At 36.5% G+C, this 17581-nt stretch overlaps 1 protein-coding gene across 13 annotated transcripts in view; it reads right to left on the reverse strand.

Moving 5' to 3' along the window:
- Window positions 1–17581, reverse strand: part of LOC149278695 (calcium-dependent secretion activator 1) — a 144028-nt gene that overhangs the window by 39882 nt on the left and 86565 nt on the right. For 4 of the 13 annotated variants that reach the window (XM_089501849.1, XM_089501844.1, XM_089501843.1 and 1 more), the window contains 6 exons: window positions 16297–16398; window positions 16117–16180; window positions 15797–15920; window positions 13940–14008; window positions 12686–12703; window positions 3884–3990 (listed from right to left, as the gene is read on the reverse strand). In XM_089501849.1, coding sequence (XP_089357975.1) covers window positions 3884–3990; window positions 12686–12703; window positions 13940–14008; window positions 15797–15920; window positions 16117–16180; window positions 16297–16398 — 484 coding nt within the window. Of the gene's footprint in view, window positions 1–3025; window positions 3035–3883; window positions 3991–5910; window positions 6013–12685; window positions 12704–13939; window positions 14009–15796; window positions 15921–16116; window positions 16181–16296; window positions 16399–17581 lie in introns of all 13 variants that reach the window. The other 9 variants (XM_089501853.1, XM_089501852.1, XM_089501848.1 and 6 more) reach the window with 5 other exon arrangements.

Genomic DNA, 17581 nt, shown 5'->3' on the forward strand with positions numbered 1-17581 from the left:
GCGCATATTCAACGGTTTTGGCAGGGCGAAAACCAACCATTCATTAGTTTTCCAAAAAAACTTGCGACAGACCTCATTTTAGGGAAAAAAAGTCAGTTCTGATTTTTGAACTTTATATCTGTATGTCGTACGTCTTTTTTTAATTGAAGCAAAACGGAAAAACAATATATGTTTTCTATCAAGGGAAAGTTCCACCGAAAATTGGGCATTTGAATATAACCTTGATAAAAACTATAACAGAATTATCCTGTAAATTTTTTTTATGACATCAGTTTTTTTTCTTCTGCTGGGTTAAAGGCTCCTTTTGACAGAGCTAAAAAGTTGTTTGAAGCATCACTTGGTGTTTTAGAGTCACATGATCATTTCATTTTGAGTGTGCGTCTATCCAGATCCGTTTTTAGCTTTGGTGCTGCCCTAGGCCTGACCCAGGGCAATGTCTCTAGCCATCTCTTCCATGATCGCCATACTCGGTATGGAGTGCTGGGGTATGACATCATATCCTGGCACTCCATGTATTACATTTGGCCTATGGAGGCTGTTTCGGCTTGGCACAGTCACCCAATGTATAGTATCCGGCCCATTGAGCAGCAGAACACCAATGACCTGACTGTCCAAGATGGCGATCTGCCCCGGTTTTGCTGCTGGAGGACTACCACCTTCCTGAACCTGCCACACTTAGCCTAGTCAGCCTAGGCCAGAATATGTTCCTGAGTTGACCCCTCTGTTTCTGTTTTAATGTCCGTATCCTCCATTTATCTGTCTTTGTTTTCAACACTTATCTACCTCTGAAATAGTGAAGGGAAAAGGTAACAGTCTTCCCGTTTTTGTGCGTCAGAGTTCCAAATTCCAAATGCCGTCATCTCACAATTCGAATAACGACATTTTATGATGCTTAAAACATGCACAATACCCTTTTGTACTTTTTAAGTGGAACTTTCCCTGTATGTAAAATAAACTACGATATATTTTTTACTTTATTGTTTGCTATTTTTCTAATTTTTCCTATTGGGCAGCCGTACCTAACCATACCTAAAGAACAATCCGACATGTTTTTTTTACTTACCTGTAATTGTGTTGCCGTGCATGTGCGCAAGCTCTTTTAAAGGTTATAACGTGATGAAGGTTACATAGTGTTTTAACATACAAAACCTAAACGCTGACAGATAATACTATGTAGCCATATAACTCAATTAATAACAATAATAATTGGTGCTACAGACAAGTAAATCCCTGTTCTTTGATTTGTCTAAAGGTGTTGAATTAGAACCTGATTATTTTATTTAAAAATAAAAATATATTCTTATTTTTGTTGAATGATAAGGGTTCAATACTTTTGAGAATCGGTGTGTAAAGGGAACGATTTGCTAGTATTAAAGTATAAAGAACAGGTGCGATAAACAGGTAGACCACTGATTAATGGAAATAATTATAGATCATTAGATTGATAGTTTAATATAGATATAAGTTTATCGCCTATCAGTAAGGGGATTTAAACACGCATGGGATAGACATATGGCTCCTGAATCTAAGACGAGACCAACGACTTCTTTACAGTCTTTACAGCAGGAGAAACGGGCGACTAGACGGGGGCCGAATGGGGCCGATCTGCTGGGAAAAGACTAGCTTTGACAGTCGCAGATAAGTAGCATCATTGTCCAGTTTGTCGGATTTCTAGACTACTACATTCAAGCACTGGCGTTACCTGAATATGGCCAAATACAATGCAACAGCAACAGGGTAAATACAAGTGCTGTCTTGGGGTAGAAATCTGCACTGCGCATGCATAGCTTGGCCCATGCCTGGGCAAGGATTGACAAAGCAAGGGTTGTGCCAGGCTAGAGCAGAAGGCGCCCTTACAATTTTTTTTTTACAGTTCTTTAATTGACCAAGTTTCTGTATATTACATTTTTTTTATTTGCTTTTAATATCTTCAGACAAAAGAGAAAAAAAATACTTGAAATTCTAAAATTTTCTTTTTCTAAATCTACTGCATAGAGATGTATTTTTTAATATTAGTGATCTTTTAGCTGGCCAAAGCCATGATAAGAAGGGAGTTTTAGATCAGCAACAGTTGGACATCTACCTGTTGATTTATATCGTACAATGTCATGGACTTTTTTTTTTGATTTATAGTCTAAAAAACATTTCATGTCTCGGTGGTTTTTGGAAATAATGTAATAATATTCTAACAATAGAAATATTTGCATTAAACACCAAAAATATATACGTTCACTTAATGAGGTAAAGGACGTTTGCATTCTCAGCAAAGCTTTGAAATAATTGAATTTGTCAAATTAATGAATGGAATTTTAAATATCATTGAGCATTAAAAATGAGTATAAAGTTATTTATGTAATTAACAGACTAAAATGTAGCTTTCCAGATGTAAGATAAATATTCAAATATTTATAAATTAATGCAAAACATACATTTTAAGAGTTGTTTGGTTTAATTTAATGCATTTATATTATGTATATTATGTATTAAAATAATAAAAAAAAATCTAGGTAAAATTTAATTTTTTTAATTTAGTTTAATTTATGATTAAATTATATTTTGTAAAATTTGGCAATACATTTATTAAATGTTTACATTTTTTTTCAATTTAATATATATTTTTTTAATTTAAATAGCAAAATAAAGATTTTATGAGCATTTGCTGAGGGAGATGACTTCCTAGTTCCAGACAAACAATGGAAATAAGTTAATCAAACTACTAGTTACTGCGGTGATAAACTATAGACATGGGTGATACAGTAGGTTTAGGATAAAGTTGAGGAAGGCTGGGTTGTGCTGGGAATTAGCTAGTAAAATGCACCCATTGCCGCATGCATGGACTGCATTATCGATGCACACTTCAACTGTGCAGGGAAACAAAATTTCACAAGCACAATATGTGAGATAGCTTCTACACTTAAGTACGTCTAAAGAGGAGGCAAAAGAAGGTAAGATTCCATCAGAAACATGAAGAACATGCACAAGATATGACAGCAGGTGCCTTGATTGGTTGAGTTGAGTCACATACCTCTTTCCCCTGCCAGGTTCATCCAAGATAGAAAGAACAGTGAAAAAACAGGGAGGAAATTTAAAATTTGTAATCAGGCATTAAATGGGTCTGTTTTTGGACTTTGTGCTTATTAGAAGAAAAAAATATTCTATGGATAATTTAATTTTTATATTGACAACATAGTAGGTGTTTTATTCCTGACACTGTGTATTTTACTAAAAAAAATAAAAAATAATGAGAATAAAAAAGAGAAAAAAGTTGAGTGGAGGAAAAACAAAAAGACCAAAAAAATGTTATTTTAAAACGAAAAATGTTGTGAGATTTTTTTAAATAATGATATTGGCAATAGTAAATCAAAAGTGATCAGTAGCTGCAACTGATTATATCTTAATGTTAGAAGTGATAAATGTTTTTGTAGATTTCAAAAATCAAAAAAGAGTAACGAGAAGGCGATTTTTAGAATCCAGTAAGAGATACTGTAGCAATATAATGCATACAAATAAAATGATTATTTGTGTGGAATGGACATTGGAACGCAGGTATGTCTTCTCTGAAATGTATATTTTGATATATTCTTGTGTTTTCCTATACAAGATTAGGAGAAAAATGCTAAAAAAAAATAATAAATTTTTATATATGTGGGTAGACAAAAAAAAGTTTTTGTCAAAAAGTTTATTATTCAAATTTAGGGATAGCAACTATTTTTTTTCTAGCTGTTTTTTTTTGTAACTGTTAGTGGAAAGTTTATTTGTCGTGACACTGCATACTGCTTTGTGAAAGAAAAGAGGAAAACCTGGAGTTGTTCACTCAACTTGATTTTCGAGACTGCTGTAGAAACAGATTACAGAGCAAATCCTACATGGATGAGTTTCTCACCTCCGCGTGATGTTCCTCGTTCTGCTGGAGAACTTCGATTACAAGTTCTGCGAGTCGTATTGTGTCCTCCAGTTTTTTGGCAGGTGTTACTAATCTCCCTACGTTTTCTGGAGTACAAGAATGGAAGTTAGAAAAACATCCCATGTGGCGATGAGGATGGCAGCTTCTGGGACTAAATCAAACTCCGTCGCATGTGACAATCGTATAAGGTCATGCAAGATTTAAATTATCCATAATTAGTATTAAATACACCATGAAGTCACATTTTTTATTAAAATATGTGAACAGTGCTCCAGCTTTCAAGTTCTGAAATGATAATAATGAGAATTTGTCCAAATTCATCATACTTTGAAGTATATTTCTAGAAATTGACATATTTTGGTTCTATGAGCCCCTTAGGTAGGGTTACCTTTTTATTATCTAAACATTGTTAACTGTGGTCACTTTATGAGGAAATCTACGAGGTGGGGGTCAATGAAAAAATGGTTGAAGTTTTAATGTTTCTCAAAGATCTAGATTTAGTTTTCAGCAATTTAAGATGCTTATTGGCTGGTCGTGGTTAAGAAAACGGTTGTAATGATTGGTATTTGGACTTGGTCATATACTTTTATATTGCAGGTGGGTGTTTTTAGTTAGAAGGAGAACTGTCATTTTATTTTGTTGATATATGCCTATGTCTCTTTAAATGTTTTCTAAGTTCTTTCTAATTGACCCACATGGAATGGCCACATCTTCCCTTCCACAGCTAATTGAATGTTTACGGCTGACATGTTCATAGCCACGTGTCCAAGTGACATCACATAAACATCGGAGATACATTGTGGCCACATCATGGAGGGTTCTTAAATTGTTATGGTTGATGTATCGTTATCCACCATTGCCATCCAAGTTTCACTTTGTTACATGAACCCACAAATTTAAGGGTATCTTACAGCCAATTGTGAAAGAGGCAACTTACTTACTCAAACATTGAGTTGGGTTTGAAGCTACATTTGTAGGTGTACAAGACATAACAGAAGACACCCTGACCATGACAAGGTTAAAATAACAGTTCTCCTTTCAATGATTTCACCCCAAAATGAATCTGTCGGCCGGGGGTTTATCAGGCACCGTAGCCATACGCGCTATAATCTGATCAGGAAAGTGATGTTAATTTGAGCGAATTTCCCATAAACAGATACAATACGCTGCTGATCAGCAATTTAAATGTTGCTATAACAGCTGGAGCACTGACAGTTCAAACAATAAATATGTACAGTATATTGAGAAAACAGTTCAGACATCATTCGAAACTCATAAATATTAATCGTGTCATGCAGAATGTTATGTAACAACGATGTTATTTTGTGCTGACATTCAGATTTGAAAATGTTGCATGTACCAGACAAAGCTTGACGAATAAAATGGACGTACTGAAGTAGAGGTGCTCTGAGGCCTACGTCGGAACTAAGCTAGCCTAAAGCCTGAAGAGCGGGAAGGAGTCAGCAACGCCGGGACTGCAGTGCATTGTGGGAGAGTGTGTGGTGCATCGCTTGATACAATGCAGTGAGTAAGCGTGTGGTAGTGTATTGCTTCATGAACAGGCCTATAAACTCCAGCACTGCATTGTGGGTAAGTAGTACTTCAGTAGATAGCTGGTCTGCCTTGCAGTGCATGGTGGGTTAGCTTGTAGTACCGCAGTGCATTGTGGGTCAGGCTGTGGTGCTCCATGCACTGAACGTAAGCCTGTAGCTCCCCAGTGCATTGTGGGTAGGCCTGTCATAATGTGATGCATTATGGGTAGACCTGTAACAGTGCAGTGCATTGTGGGTCAGCCTACAGTGCTCTGGTGTACAGTCATGGGCCAGACTTTAGATATACGGTGCTCTATGGGTAAGCCTATAGCAGTGAATTGTTGGTCCCAAATGCATCATGGGAAAGCCTATAGAACTGCAGTGCATTGTGGCTCCTTCTGGCACTAAAGGATTTGGTTTAAAAAAAAAAAAGCTAGTCTACAAAAATAAAATAAAGTATACGTAATACGGTACTTGGGATTGGCCTAGGCATGCCTTTGAGCCTCTGATTTAACATGTTAGCCTGCGTTTGATTGGGTGGAGGCACGGGAGATGGTTTTGGCTTAGGCCGATGTACTGGTCATGCATGACGGAGAAAAAAAAAAGAAGTAAGATGTGTGATTATATATACACAAAAATGACAGGAGGAAGCATCTCAAAGCCAACGAAACAAACAGAAACTTGTTTTGTTGATGACAAAATAAATGAAAAGGTTTTTTTTTTTTTTTAAGGACTGAAATATACACTTACTAGGCTACCGAGAAGGCACAAACTACGATTAGAAGTACTGAAATAAACATACATTACGCTAGGAGTCTAGACACGGTGTACAGCTCGATTATAGAACTAGACAGGACGATATAGTTTTTCCAGTACAGAAAAGCTATATCTCTGTAAAAAATTTATTGTGAACAAACTCAAGGTTACTATTCACAATAAATTATTACAACATAACAACTGGACATACATGAAGTTCAATGGATTGTATTTATCAATACCCAAGGGATTTACTTGAGGTTGGGACCCGACGGCAATGGAATTGTCATACAATGGAGGAAACTTCATGGATTGGCGGCCTCTGGAACCCCTGTGATGTTTGGGGTGAAGAACCTTGGAACTCTGGTTTGTTATGAGACTTTTCAAGGTTTGTCATCCCAAAATTGAATTTGAGGAACACATCACCTGGGGCTTTGTCATTGTCCTCCATCCAGAAACTGGGCCCTAATACGGGACATGAAGGAGAGATTCTATAGCTTTCCAGATGTTGGCTTCCATAACTTCCATCAGGACCAGTTCTAGGGGTTCTAGCTCCTTAGGCAAACTGTATGAACTCGAATGTTAACACTTTAAAGAACCCAACCCCTATGGCCATGTGTCTAGTAGAACCAGCCTAGACTCTGATGAGTTTACACGTTGTTGTCCCTGTTGGCAACTGGAATAACCAATTAGTACATAACACCAGCGCCTCTCTCTCATACATGGAGAATTCCCACTTGCAAAATCAGTTGCTATTTTAGAAAAGCGATCTGTATTAATACTTTTCCCCCAGAACGATTATGCTTTTCCAAGTAATGGCGCATGACTCCCACATAGTACTTAGTTCATTATATTATTTCTATTATTATTATTTTCATTTTATTTTTTCCATGCCTTTTGCTTTTTGGCTTTTAACTCATTTATCTTCATTATTTGGAATAAAATATTCAGTTCACCATTTAGGAAGCCGAGTATGATAACCAACCTTAGCAAGAATCCAGGGTACTGATAAATAAATCCACAATGCCATAAAAACAATGCAAGTCATTCTTTGTTACACAGAGCAAAACTGTTGTTTTTTTTTCTTCTCACAATTACTAATTAAAAAAGGATTGCTAATTTTGTAGCCCGCATGAAATATTATTCGATTTACTGCTAGAATTCGAGGGTTCTTCATTTTGTTTTTACATTTCTCCATATTGCCAAATTAGATGATAAGACTACAGCAGTTGTTAATGTGACCTATGAAGTATTCTTATATCCTTTTGTCTAATTTAAACATGTAGAACATCTGTCACTTTTCAAAATGTGTGCTTTTTAATTGTTTCAAGTTCCTTTAATTATTTTCAACGTGAATTACTAGTGGCTCTCATTTTGCAGCTTGAATCAAACAGCGTAAACCCATGCCAACTCCTTCAAATATGTTGCCTGCTTTCCCAAATGTTAGAACACAGTCATAAGCGTCTGACCCATCTGTCATATAGTTTACAATATCTGCAAAGCAAAATGATTTAAAAAACGAAAATAGTATCCTCTCCGCAACGCACACAGATGCAGGCGCTCAACTGTCTCCGTCCAATGGCTAAATGGGGAGCGAGGGGGGGGGGGGGTTGGCATTTTTATAGTTTTCGAGTGTTTTTCGAAATAAATTAATTTAGAAATTGTATCCTTTGTTGTGAATGCTCCTCGTATCTGTCCAACTATCGGTCGGTTTGTCTAAAAACAGGTGGATAATAAACTATCATTACGCTATAACGATTCTATATTATATTAGCCGCTATGGGTGCAACCTCTTCTTGTTCCTAAAGTCCAAAGTTTTTGCCATGGCAGGAATATTTTTTTTGACGGCTTCAACAAATGAAGGAAACCATTCAATTACATGGGAGTTGAGTGGTTTTTTTTGTTTGTTTTTTAAAATTTTATTCCAATCCATTAACCAATAGCAGTATCAGCATTACGCGTGCATGCGCTAAGGGCCTTAATTATAAGGGCAAGTGTTGCGAAGTTCTGGACCGAAGTAATCTCTTTATTAATTACCAGATTTCCCATGAATTTATAATAGTTTATATAAATTTCTTCCTATTTTTAGCTTTCAAATTGTTTATATATATATATATATATATATATATATATATATACTGTATTTCCTGTTTAGAGACAGGATTGATTGTAATGCCCATCCAAATGTTTAAAAATAAATTATTATAATTAATCAGCTATTTGGAATTTAAGAAACAAATTTCAGATTTTTTTTTTAAATTTATATTCTGTAAAAATCCAGAATACACATTTTACTTTTCGGACAGATTTAACCCTGTCAGTGCCAGAGCAGCATACAATGCATTGTTCCCCTCCCTGGCACTCAAAGGATTAATTGTCATGTTCTGAAAAATGCATGGGTTCTGATTCTGGATGCTTTCGCATGCGTGGTGCCGCAGGCTTATAATTCACAAGGAACTGAACCTCGCTACGTAAACCATGTTAATGGTCCTCAGGGGCTGCATATATTTTAACAGGGGCAATGACATCCTCCCACCTTTTTTTTTTGCCACAATTTTCTTTTTACATGTTAAATTGGATCATTTTAGCAGTCAGACAATCAAGTGTAATACAAGTCCTTGGGGTGAACAAAGAATGGCGCCTGCCACCATCGATTATAGAAATACAGTCAAATGGAACAAATATGATGCAAGTAAATCAGATTGTCAGGAGGAAATTATTGTGATTATTATTATTATTTTATTTATTTTTTATGGGTTTTTTTGCATATACAGCTTTTTTATGTATGTTTGCTGTGTATAATTAATGAGCTATTTTGTTGTTGTCGACAACAACAAACAAAGGGATTTGTGGTCATTTGCCCCCCCAACGTCCTGAAATTCTATCCTTAGCAGCATCCTTCTGAGTTTGCTGTGGAGCTATCGATGGGGGGGGGGCATTTACTAATCTAAGAAATGAAGTGAAAATCTAAGTAAAAGATGGAGAAATGAAACATGGGAGTGAGAGATCCATATATGTATTTCTGAGAAAGGATACCAATTTTTGCTTCCCCTCCTTGGAGAAATACCCCCCCAAGTATAAGTGGCTCCCACTTAAAGGTTGGATTTTTCTAAAATTATCTTCTTACTGAACGATCCCATTTTAATAGGGTATTTTGGGCAGAAAGGTCTGTAAAAGATTCTAATACATTTTCTAACCTCAATTAAGAAATGGACCATATATAATTATTGGTATTGGCAGTAGTCAAAGATATGTAATCATTGTTCATTAATAAATGATTATTAAGATATATTAATAGGTTTCAATGATAGGCTTCAAGGTTTCCTTGACCTTAAAATATGGAATGAAGGATTTGCTGAACAGGCATTCTATAGATAGGATAGAAGCTTGCTAATGCATGGTATAGTTGTAACTGTAAAAGGGCATTACAGTATACGTAAGCCACCACCTAAAATAGGGTTTCGACGTGTAAAGATCTTAGTGAGCATGTTTACCCAATTAGGTGAAGACCAATAGACTGACAAGACTGACATCATTATTCAAACCGTGTATATAAGTTATGCCTTGGAGAAGCATGGGAGGAGAGGTAGAGGGGAGATGTACTTGCCATCCACGGACTCTTCTCGTCCCAACACTCCCTCCCTCCCTCCATCCTCAGGATTGCATAGGACAGATGTCATGAACTAAATTCCTCTCCAAGGTTTTGTAAGACTTGTTTCGTATTATTTTTGTTGTCTTCTTTTTATATTCTTCTATTTTTGTTTGTATTAAATGTTTCACCTTTGTTTGCATCTAAGTGACTCTGCCTATTTTTGACGCACATACATTTATATGTGTTCCAATTATTTGAAGTTTGTATTGGCCCTATATTTTATTACAAGGTCAAGTATCTAAGGATTTATATCCTGTTTTTTTAAGTTCTATAAAGTGTTGTCATATATGAGTTACCCCCGACGTCCTTTCCACCATGTCGGTTACTTAAATTTTCCTAATGGGGGAATGTAGCATTTCTATAGCTAATGTGTTTGTTTGACTGTTGGGCTCTAGAAATAGGAATATAGAACAGTTACTGTTTTTTTTTTTCTTAAAAGTTCACTATACAGATCTGGTAAAAGCTGTATCTGGATACGATGTTATCGAGGTTGGAGGTCTGGGTGTTAATGCTTCCATAAGCAGGATACCCATAATGAAAACGAGCCAATCTCACCGCACTCTGTGCCGCTGTATTAGTCATCTTCATAAACAGTAACAGAGCTCTACAGAATGTGAAATGATATTTTTCTCATTCTGACCCACAGAAATAATCTCTCTCGCTGAAATCAGATTAGTCTGAGCCCCTCTAAAAACTCATGTACTGGCCTAGATTCATTGAGCTGTTGGCTTACATTTAGGTGGGGGCGAGAAGGCACGATAGAGATTTCTTGTTGGTTCAGTAAGGCTCCTAAAAGTCACTCTGTCCAGGAACAAAACCCCAGTTAAGCCAAAGGTCATCCTTTATTAAATATTTTCTCTTGTACTTCTACGCTCCATGCCGACAAAATAGGTCGGGCTCCTTATAATTGAAATATTTGGGGGTCATTAAAATATTTAAGCAGCCTGCGGAATTCTATGAAATAATTAACATTGAATTTTTAGGGAAGTCTTTCTTGGGGAACAGGCGACTGGTCATTTCTATCTGTGGCCCCCGGCAGTGCTGCCAACCCTGTACTTTAAGACAAGCCCTCTGTCCCATTGTAAAATAGTAGCTTGCTTTGAATGAGGTTTGATACATTATGGACGTTGTAAACCAGACACTCGTGGTGAATAATACTGTAGCGTGAACCATGGGGAGAAAACTGGAGTGTCTATTACACCAAATGAATTCAGTTCAACAGCTTCTTCCTTATTGTTGTAAAAGTGTAAGAAGGTGATATCAGTGAAATAATTAGTTAAATGATGCCTGGAGCTCAGAATTGCCTGAACCCAACCACCATGGGGACTCCCTAAAAATCTGCAGTAAACCCCAGTAACCTCTGTAAATTATAAACAGTAAAGCCTCGTGAAATAATATGTATGTAGTGCACGTCTCTTAAATGACATTAATTCTGGATAAAGAGATACAATTTAAATATGTAAAGATCAGAGAGGAGATTTTGATGAGGAATGGAGATAAGGAAGGGTTCATGCAGCAACAGAGGGGTGGGCAACAGTGAATGAAGTTCCAATGGAATATTTACATTTTCCCTTGGACGAGAGGACTAAGAAGAAAGTTACAAAAGAGATGGAAAGAAATGTTGTAGGGGGCTGCCAGATCAGCAGAAGAGACAATAGGAGTAGTAAAAGAAGATGTGTTGATGTGGAGTTGAGTTACGGAGAGACTCAGTAATAAGAAGAACTTGGTGAAGAAAGACATAGGGGAAAAAGAATGAGGGTACGAGGAGATGGTTACGAAACTTGGGTGAGGGTGACAAATAGAAGAAAGAAGGTATTGGAAAAGGGAGGATTTTCAGGTAAACAGTGAGGGAAGAGCAGACCCCATTTTATACTACTTTTCTACCGGTTTTTGCCCACCTCTAGTGAAGAGACAAGGGATGTGGTGGAAAATGAATGAAAAGTGTGAAAGTGCTAGATTTCTACTGGTAATCAAAAGAGCCCCCCCCCCTATTGTTAGACAAACTTAGCATCCTTGATATCCTTAACAATCAAGTGTTTTTCGATTCCTTACAAATATCAGACATTAGAAAAGCCCCCTTCCCTCCAAATTCCTCATGAAAGTAAACAAAGTGTAAAAAAAAAAACTAAAAAAAAAAGTAAAATGTTAACATATGTATAATGTGAGATTTTCTAGGTTGTTTGTAGATGGCCTTTTGGGGATAAAAAAAAAAAAAGAAAAAAAAAGCTTTGGAGACAAAATGCAAATGTTCAACTGTGAAGAATTCTTTGGCGTGTATTTTCACAGCTAAGGGCTGTGCTGTTAAAAAGCAAGTCCTCCGAAAAAAACCATATTCATTTTGAGCCATGTAACAATACATCTCATTATCTTGCAAACATAAAGGACGGGAAAAAAAAACACAAGATTTTTTTTTTTTCTGACTGTGCTGTTAGTACACATTTACAGAAAACACAAACATTTTTTTTTTTTTTTAAATAGGCATCAACACAAATATGAAAAGGGGTGGACGGACATTCGTTTCTTTGTTCTGTAGTGGAATCTTGGAGATTTTTTTTTTTTAATGGATCGTAATAGTTTGGGATATTAAACGGAAAATGGCTCTGTTTACTAAGGTCAAAGGCTAATCTATTTCTAAAGTGTCGTAGGTTATTTGCATGTCATGTGTTTGTTAAGACAGCACAAATTAACTCCTTAAGTATTTTTGTAACTCCGTTACATCCTACGGGAGTACGCAACTTAAGGAGCCATAAAAAAAAAAAGAAAGAAAAGGGAAAAAAAAAAAACAAAGAAAATTAAAATGTTTCACTCCTACTACTTTATAATGCATATACAGTTGTTCACCTGCGTCCTTTTGATTTTCTATATGAAAGAGAGAGAGAGCAAAACGGAGAGAAAAGAGAAAAAAAACAATACATATGCACAATTAATGAGAGAGTGGACAAAAATGTTATCCCATTCATGAGTGTCATTTGCCACTTAAAGGTCCTAGTGTTTAAAGAGAGTGTAAAGCACGTGCTCTCCTTCTTTAATAAAATTTCATTTTCCATTTGTTTCCTTTTTATCATAGTTCTTGGTGCTATAGTTTAGCAGATAAAACCTCCCATGTGCTTCCACTTCTAATATCTGGAAGAGTTGAAGGTCTTGGAATAACAGTATTAGCATACGTATAGGTTACTGTAACTCTATTGGTTTGCTAATTTGTTTCCCTTTAAGGACAGCATGGTTAGCAAAACAATTGTCGTTCATGATGGCGGAAGCGGAGGCATCTAATGGGTTTTATCTGCTACGTTACAGCGGCAGGAGCCGTCAGGAAAGATACTTAACGTAAGTTTCACGACATTTTTTTTTTTTAAGAAGAATATTAAACCCGTTACCCCCTCCGTTTAACACCACCCAAAATGACCGACATAAAACCCTAACAGCAAAAGATGGAAAGAAAACTACAACAGACCAGATCATAGTTACAAACCAGCACGACTGAAATACAGTTTAATCCACCAAAAATGGTTCTATATTCTCAACCTAAAATAGTACGGTGACAATGGAAATATAAGATAAATTGTTCAAATGAGTTAATCATTGGGAAAGAAAGGGTTAAGACAGAATACAGAAGGAGGAAATCACATTTCCCCTTTTTAGTTTTTAATCTTCATCATTATCTTTACATGACTTTCAAAGAAAAGAATGAGATGGTACACCAGTGTCCTTTTAGTCACCTCTACTGCACTGGGTCTTCCATTGATGTTGTCGGTTGTTAATTTCTATATCCATTATAAGAACTTAACAAGTTTGGGGGGATACACATAAGCAAAGTAAAAATGCATTCAGGTCACAGACAAAAATAATAACTGAAATACTAACAGACGATTGCCGGTTTATAACAGACAAATGGCTTAGTCGCTCAACTTGTTTTTGGCTGATCAAAAAAAAAAAAGAAATGACTGGACTTCCACACTGGGCTTCACAGACAGAAGCAACAGACAAGAATGTTAAAAGACTTCAAGCAAGGAAAGTGAGTCGGAATCTGGAAGAGGGTTCTTGAAATAATGGAAACGGAGTGGAGACAGCATGGAGAAAGGGTGATAGGTTACTCACGAATGGTTAAATCCATCACTTGGGAGGCCAAGCAGAAGACTGGATGTTCATACATTTCTCTCTTTTTGCCTATAAAAGAGGATTTGGGCATGCAAGAGGCTTAGGTCAGAAATGTAAAGACGTCATAGGTTAGAGGACACTGTTACATTAATGTCATACGGAGAAGAAGTTTGTAGAGATCTTGGGATACACAGGGTAGAAGAAGAGAGTGTCTTAAATTTGAGTTGTTTTTTTCTGGATTAACCATTCAGCATGCCCATGAGCCACACCAAAATTGTGACTATGTTTTCATAAACAAGACTCTAATGGTTGAAACATAAAGGGAGACAAAATTAATAGAATTTGGTTTGAGATACTAAGCACTGAAGCATTAAGTATCCAAGGCATTTAAAGGTTTTCCCCATAAACATAGACAAAAAAAAAATTTCTACGGACATCTGTTACATTTTTTTGTAACATTGTTTTCAATTGACATTCCGTCGGACAACACTTTTAATAAATGTATCTATTTAAAAGTTGTAGTCAGCTATGCCTATAGGAGAAAACCTGATTCATGCAACTGGTGTATGTTGGGTTGTTATTGCTAACAATCCCAGCATGCTCCGGAATTGGCATCGCAACCACTTTTTTCAGAAAAAAAAAAGGCGGAAGAAAAATGGCTGAGCCAATAACGTGTAAGAAAGGAAGGAAGCAGAAGAAAGTAGTGTGGGATGAGGGATATTTTCTGAAAAAGAAAGCTGGAAAAGAAGGATTTGTTGCTTCAAAGTATTCCCAGACCTAAAAGTCACAGTGCAAAAAAAATACAAAAAAAAAAAATTAAATAAAAAATAAAAATAAAAAGAGCCGGGTAATTCACACAACCAAGAAGAATCTCGCCACATTAAGGGAAGTATACACTATAGTGTTCTACTTTGGAAATGAATGCATTTTTACTTACAGATCTTAAAGTTTGTTTTGCATTGATTTATCTGAAAGAAGAAAGCATATCTCACCAATATGTTAGCACGTACTCAACAGAAAAGCTTGAGGTGGCAGGATCGTGAAGCAAGAGATCAATGTTCTCCAATCAACTCTTCTCGTGTTCTTCCAACCATTTTAATAAACCACATACAGGATGTTTTCCATAAACTACTGCTTCGGATTTAGCACCCGATTCAAAGACCTGACATACTTCCATTGGAACCATTACCTTCCAAGGTGAGAGGTAACAAATTAACTCTTTCAGTACCTTATTCTCAAGGGTTTCTCACTGGGGACACTTTAACAACCTGCTCTCTGTTAGAAAGTCCTCAGTGTTAGCTGGACAAAGATAACATCCAATTGACCTACAAGGAGCATTTGATTTGGAACCAAAACAGCAACCAAACAACAAAATCTGACACATTAACCCAAATTCACTCGTTAAGCCTTAAATCAAAGATCTAAACCAGTGTTTGAAGTTGGTACAAAGTCTGACAAATCAACAAAAGAGTTCCAGATTAACAGAGCATATCGGGTTGGTCAACGCCTTAGACATCCTGGAAATTCCACATAATTCCATCCAATATTGTACATATTTCATGCCTACAAATTGTAAACATATTAAAAACCAATAGTAGCTGCTGAATCTTCCAGACGAAAAACATCCATTTTAAAACCATGCAAAAAAATCCAAAAGCAAAGCAAAAATAATTTCCAATTCTATGTAACAGTACACATCGTTCATCGCCCTAAAGTAACAGAGTCAATACAAAGTTAGACCACAACGTTCCTATTGTGCCAAGTCCACTTGACCTTTCAATATCTAGACAGAGTTCACGGAAAAATATCGACGGAAATCCATCATTGTATCTTTCATGGGAAATACGCATTTCTTACCTTCAATTTTTGCATATTCTGATAGTCTGGTATAATTCACTAAAGCCGCTTGTTCTAAGCATTTACGGATCACATTTTTCACATCTTCTTGAGGGACGGGTGTAACAATATCCTTCATTAAAACCTTGTTTTAAAAAAAGAGGAGCGACACAATAAAATGTAAATAAAAACATGAAACAAAACCCCTTTTTTTCACATAATTTCCCATCCTTTTTCTTTACTTTGAAAATGTTCTGATATCAAGTTTCCAAATTGTAGTTATTCTACCTGAATAAAAAAGAAAAAAAATATTTTCATGCATAAAAGAAGTACACACTTACCCTCTCCAGCAAGGACAGAGTAGCTTTTAAAGCCCCCTCGGGTCGCCCAAATGGAAAACAGTACCTAAGAATATATGGATACATTTTTCCTTAAGTTGCAGACTATCTTCAGTAGTAACACAGCAGATGAACCCTTACATACACATATCTCCAGAAACCGGGGACCTTGACCAACTTTACCTAAAATGTGTGATTTGATTCTCCAGAAGCAGACGCAGCCTCTCTTTGATGTCTTCGAAACGCTCTTTTTCTTCAAATGTTACGGTTCCTATCCCGTCAGGCCTGCAGGGAAACCCAAAACCGTGACTGACCGACACAAAACCCTCCGACACACCAGCAACCCATGTGTGTGGCCAACAAACACGGGGCATACGGAAAGCCGATGGCCCAGCAGTCTAAATTTAACGTGACTGCCCGAGTCGCAAAGACAAGAGAAGACAACGAACGGAAAATAAAACATCTGAAGACAATGAAGTGTTTCATGGTGTGTGTTTTTACAGTAGGTTCAAAGACTGTGATGAACAAACTGATTGTCATCCATACAATATCAAGCCCCTGCCACCATACCCCACTCTAATAATATAATGTATCATCTTATAGAATTTTCTGAAGGCTACACCGATTTGCACACAAAGAGGTGATACCGGGGATTTTTTTAGACGAGACATATTGCATTAAATATTTTTTTCTTTTGCTAAATGACTGTGTCGCACTGTGTCTTCAATACGTCTTTTGTGTTTATTGTGTGCGTGCTTCTTGTTGGGCTTAATGCATCAAAAGAAAGAAACCTGAGTAAATGTGAGATTCCGAGGAAGAAGAAGAAAAAAAAAAGCAACTGAAAATGAAGCGTAATGCTTTACACGCCACTAACACAATGTTTTCCTTGATAATGTCTGAAAAGCCGTCTTTCATGTGTCAAAGAAACTGTGTGTAGTCAAACAAAAGGCGTATAAGGTGTCACAGCCTACAAAATACTATTTCCTCTTCTCTTTATGTTCAGAGAACCACGTAATTTGGATATCCCTCTCATACTTACACTGTGCCACAATCAAAAAGGAATCGAGAAAGAAGAACGGTCTAATTCAACCACCAAAGAAAACCAGCGCCTCCGACACTAAAGATTACTATATTCTATTATTTTCCAGCAAAAATATATAGATTCGGCCGTTTCCTATACAGAAGCGGAGTCGTCTTCTGGTAATATAAGTCGTCTACAAAACTGAACAAATGTTCAACATGAAGGCCTCCTCCAGTGAGAAGCTAAGCTGTAAATCCCCGACACTAGACTAGTTTAGCAATACAAAAGGTTTGGCGTAGGATTACAAACCTTTAATAAACCTCCTGTCAGGGGTCAATTGGTTAGCTTTACTTTTTCTTTATTAAACAAATGAAAAGATTCTGAATTCCGAAAATTGCCATCTGTACTGTAATGTTTGACTGACCTCGTAAGCGAGGAGCCACTTCA

This window comes from Sceloporus occidentalis, unplaced genomic scaffold (genome assembly GCF_023333645.1).
Source record: "Sceloporus occidentalis isolate IW3139 unplaced genomic scaffold, rSceOcc1.0.p SCAF_183, whole genome shotgun sequence".
Classification (NCBI taxonomy): Eukaryota; Metazoa; Chordata; class Lepidosauria; order Squamata; family Phrynosomatidae; genus Sceloporus; species Sceloporus occidentalis.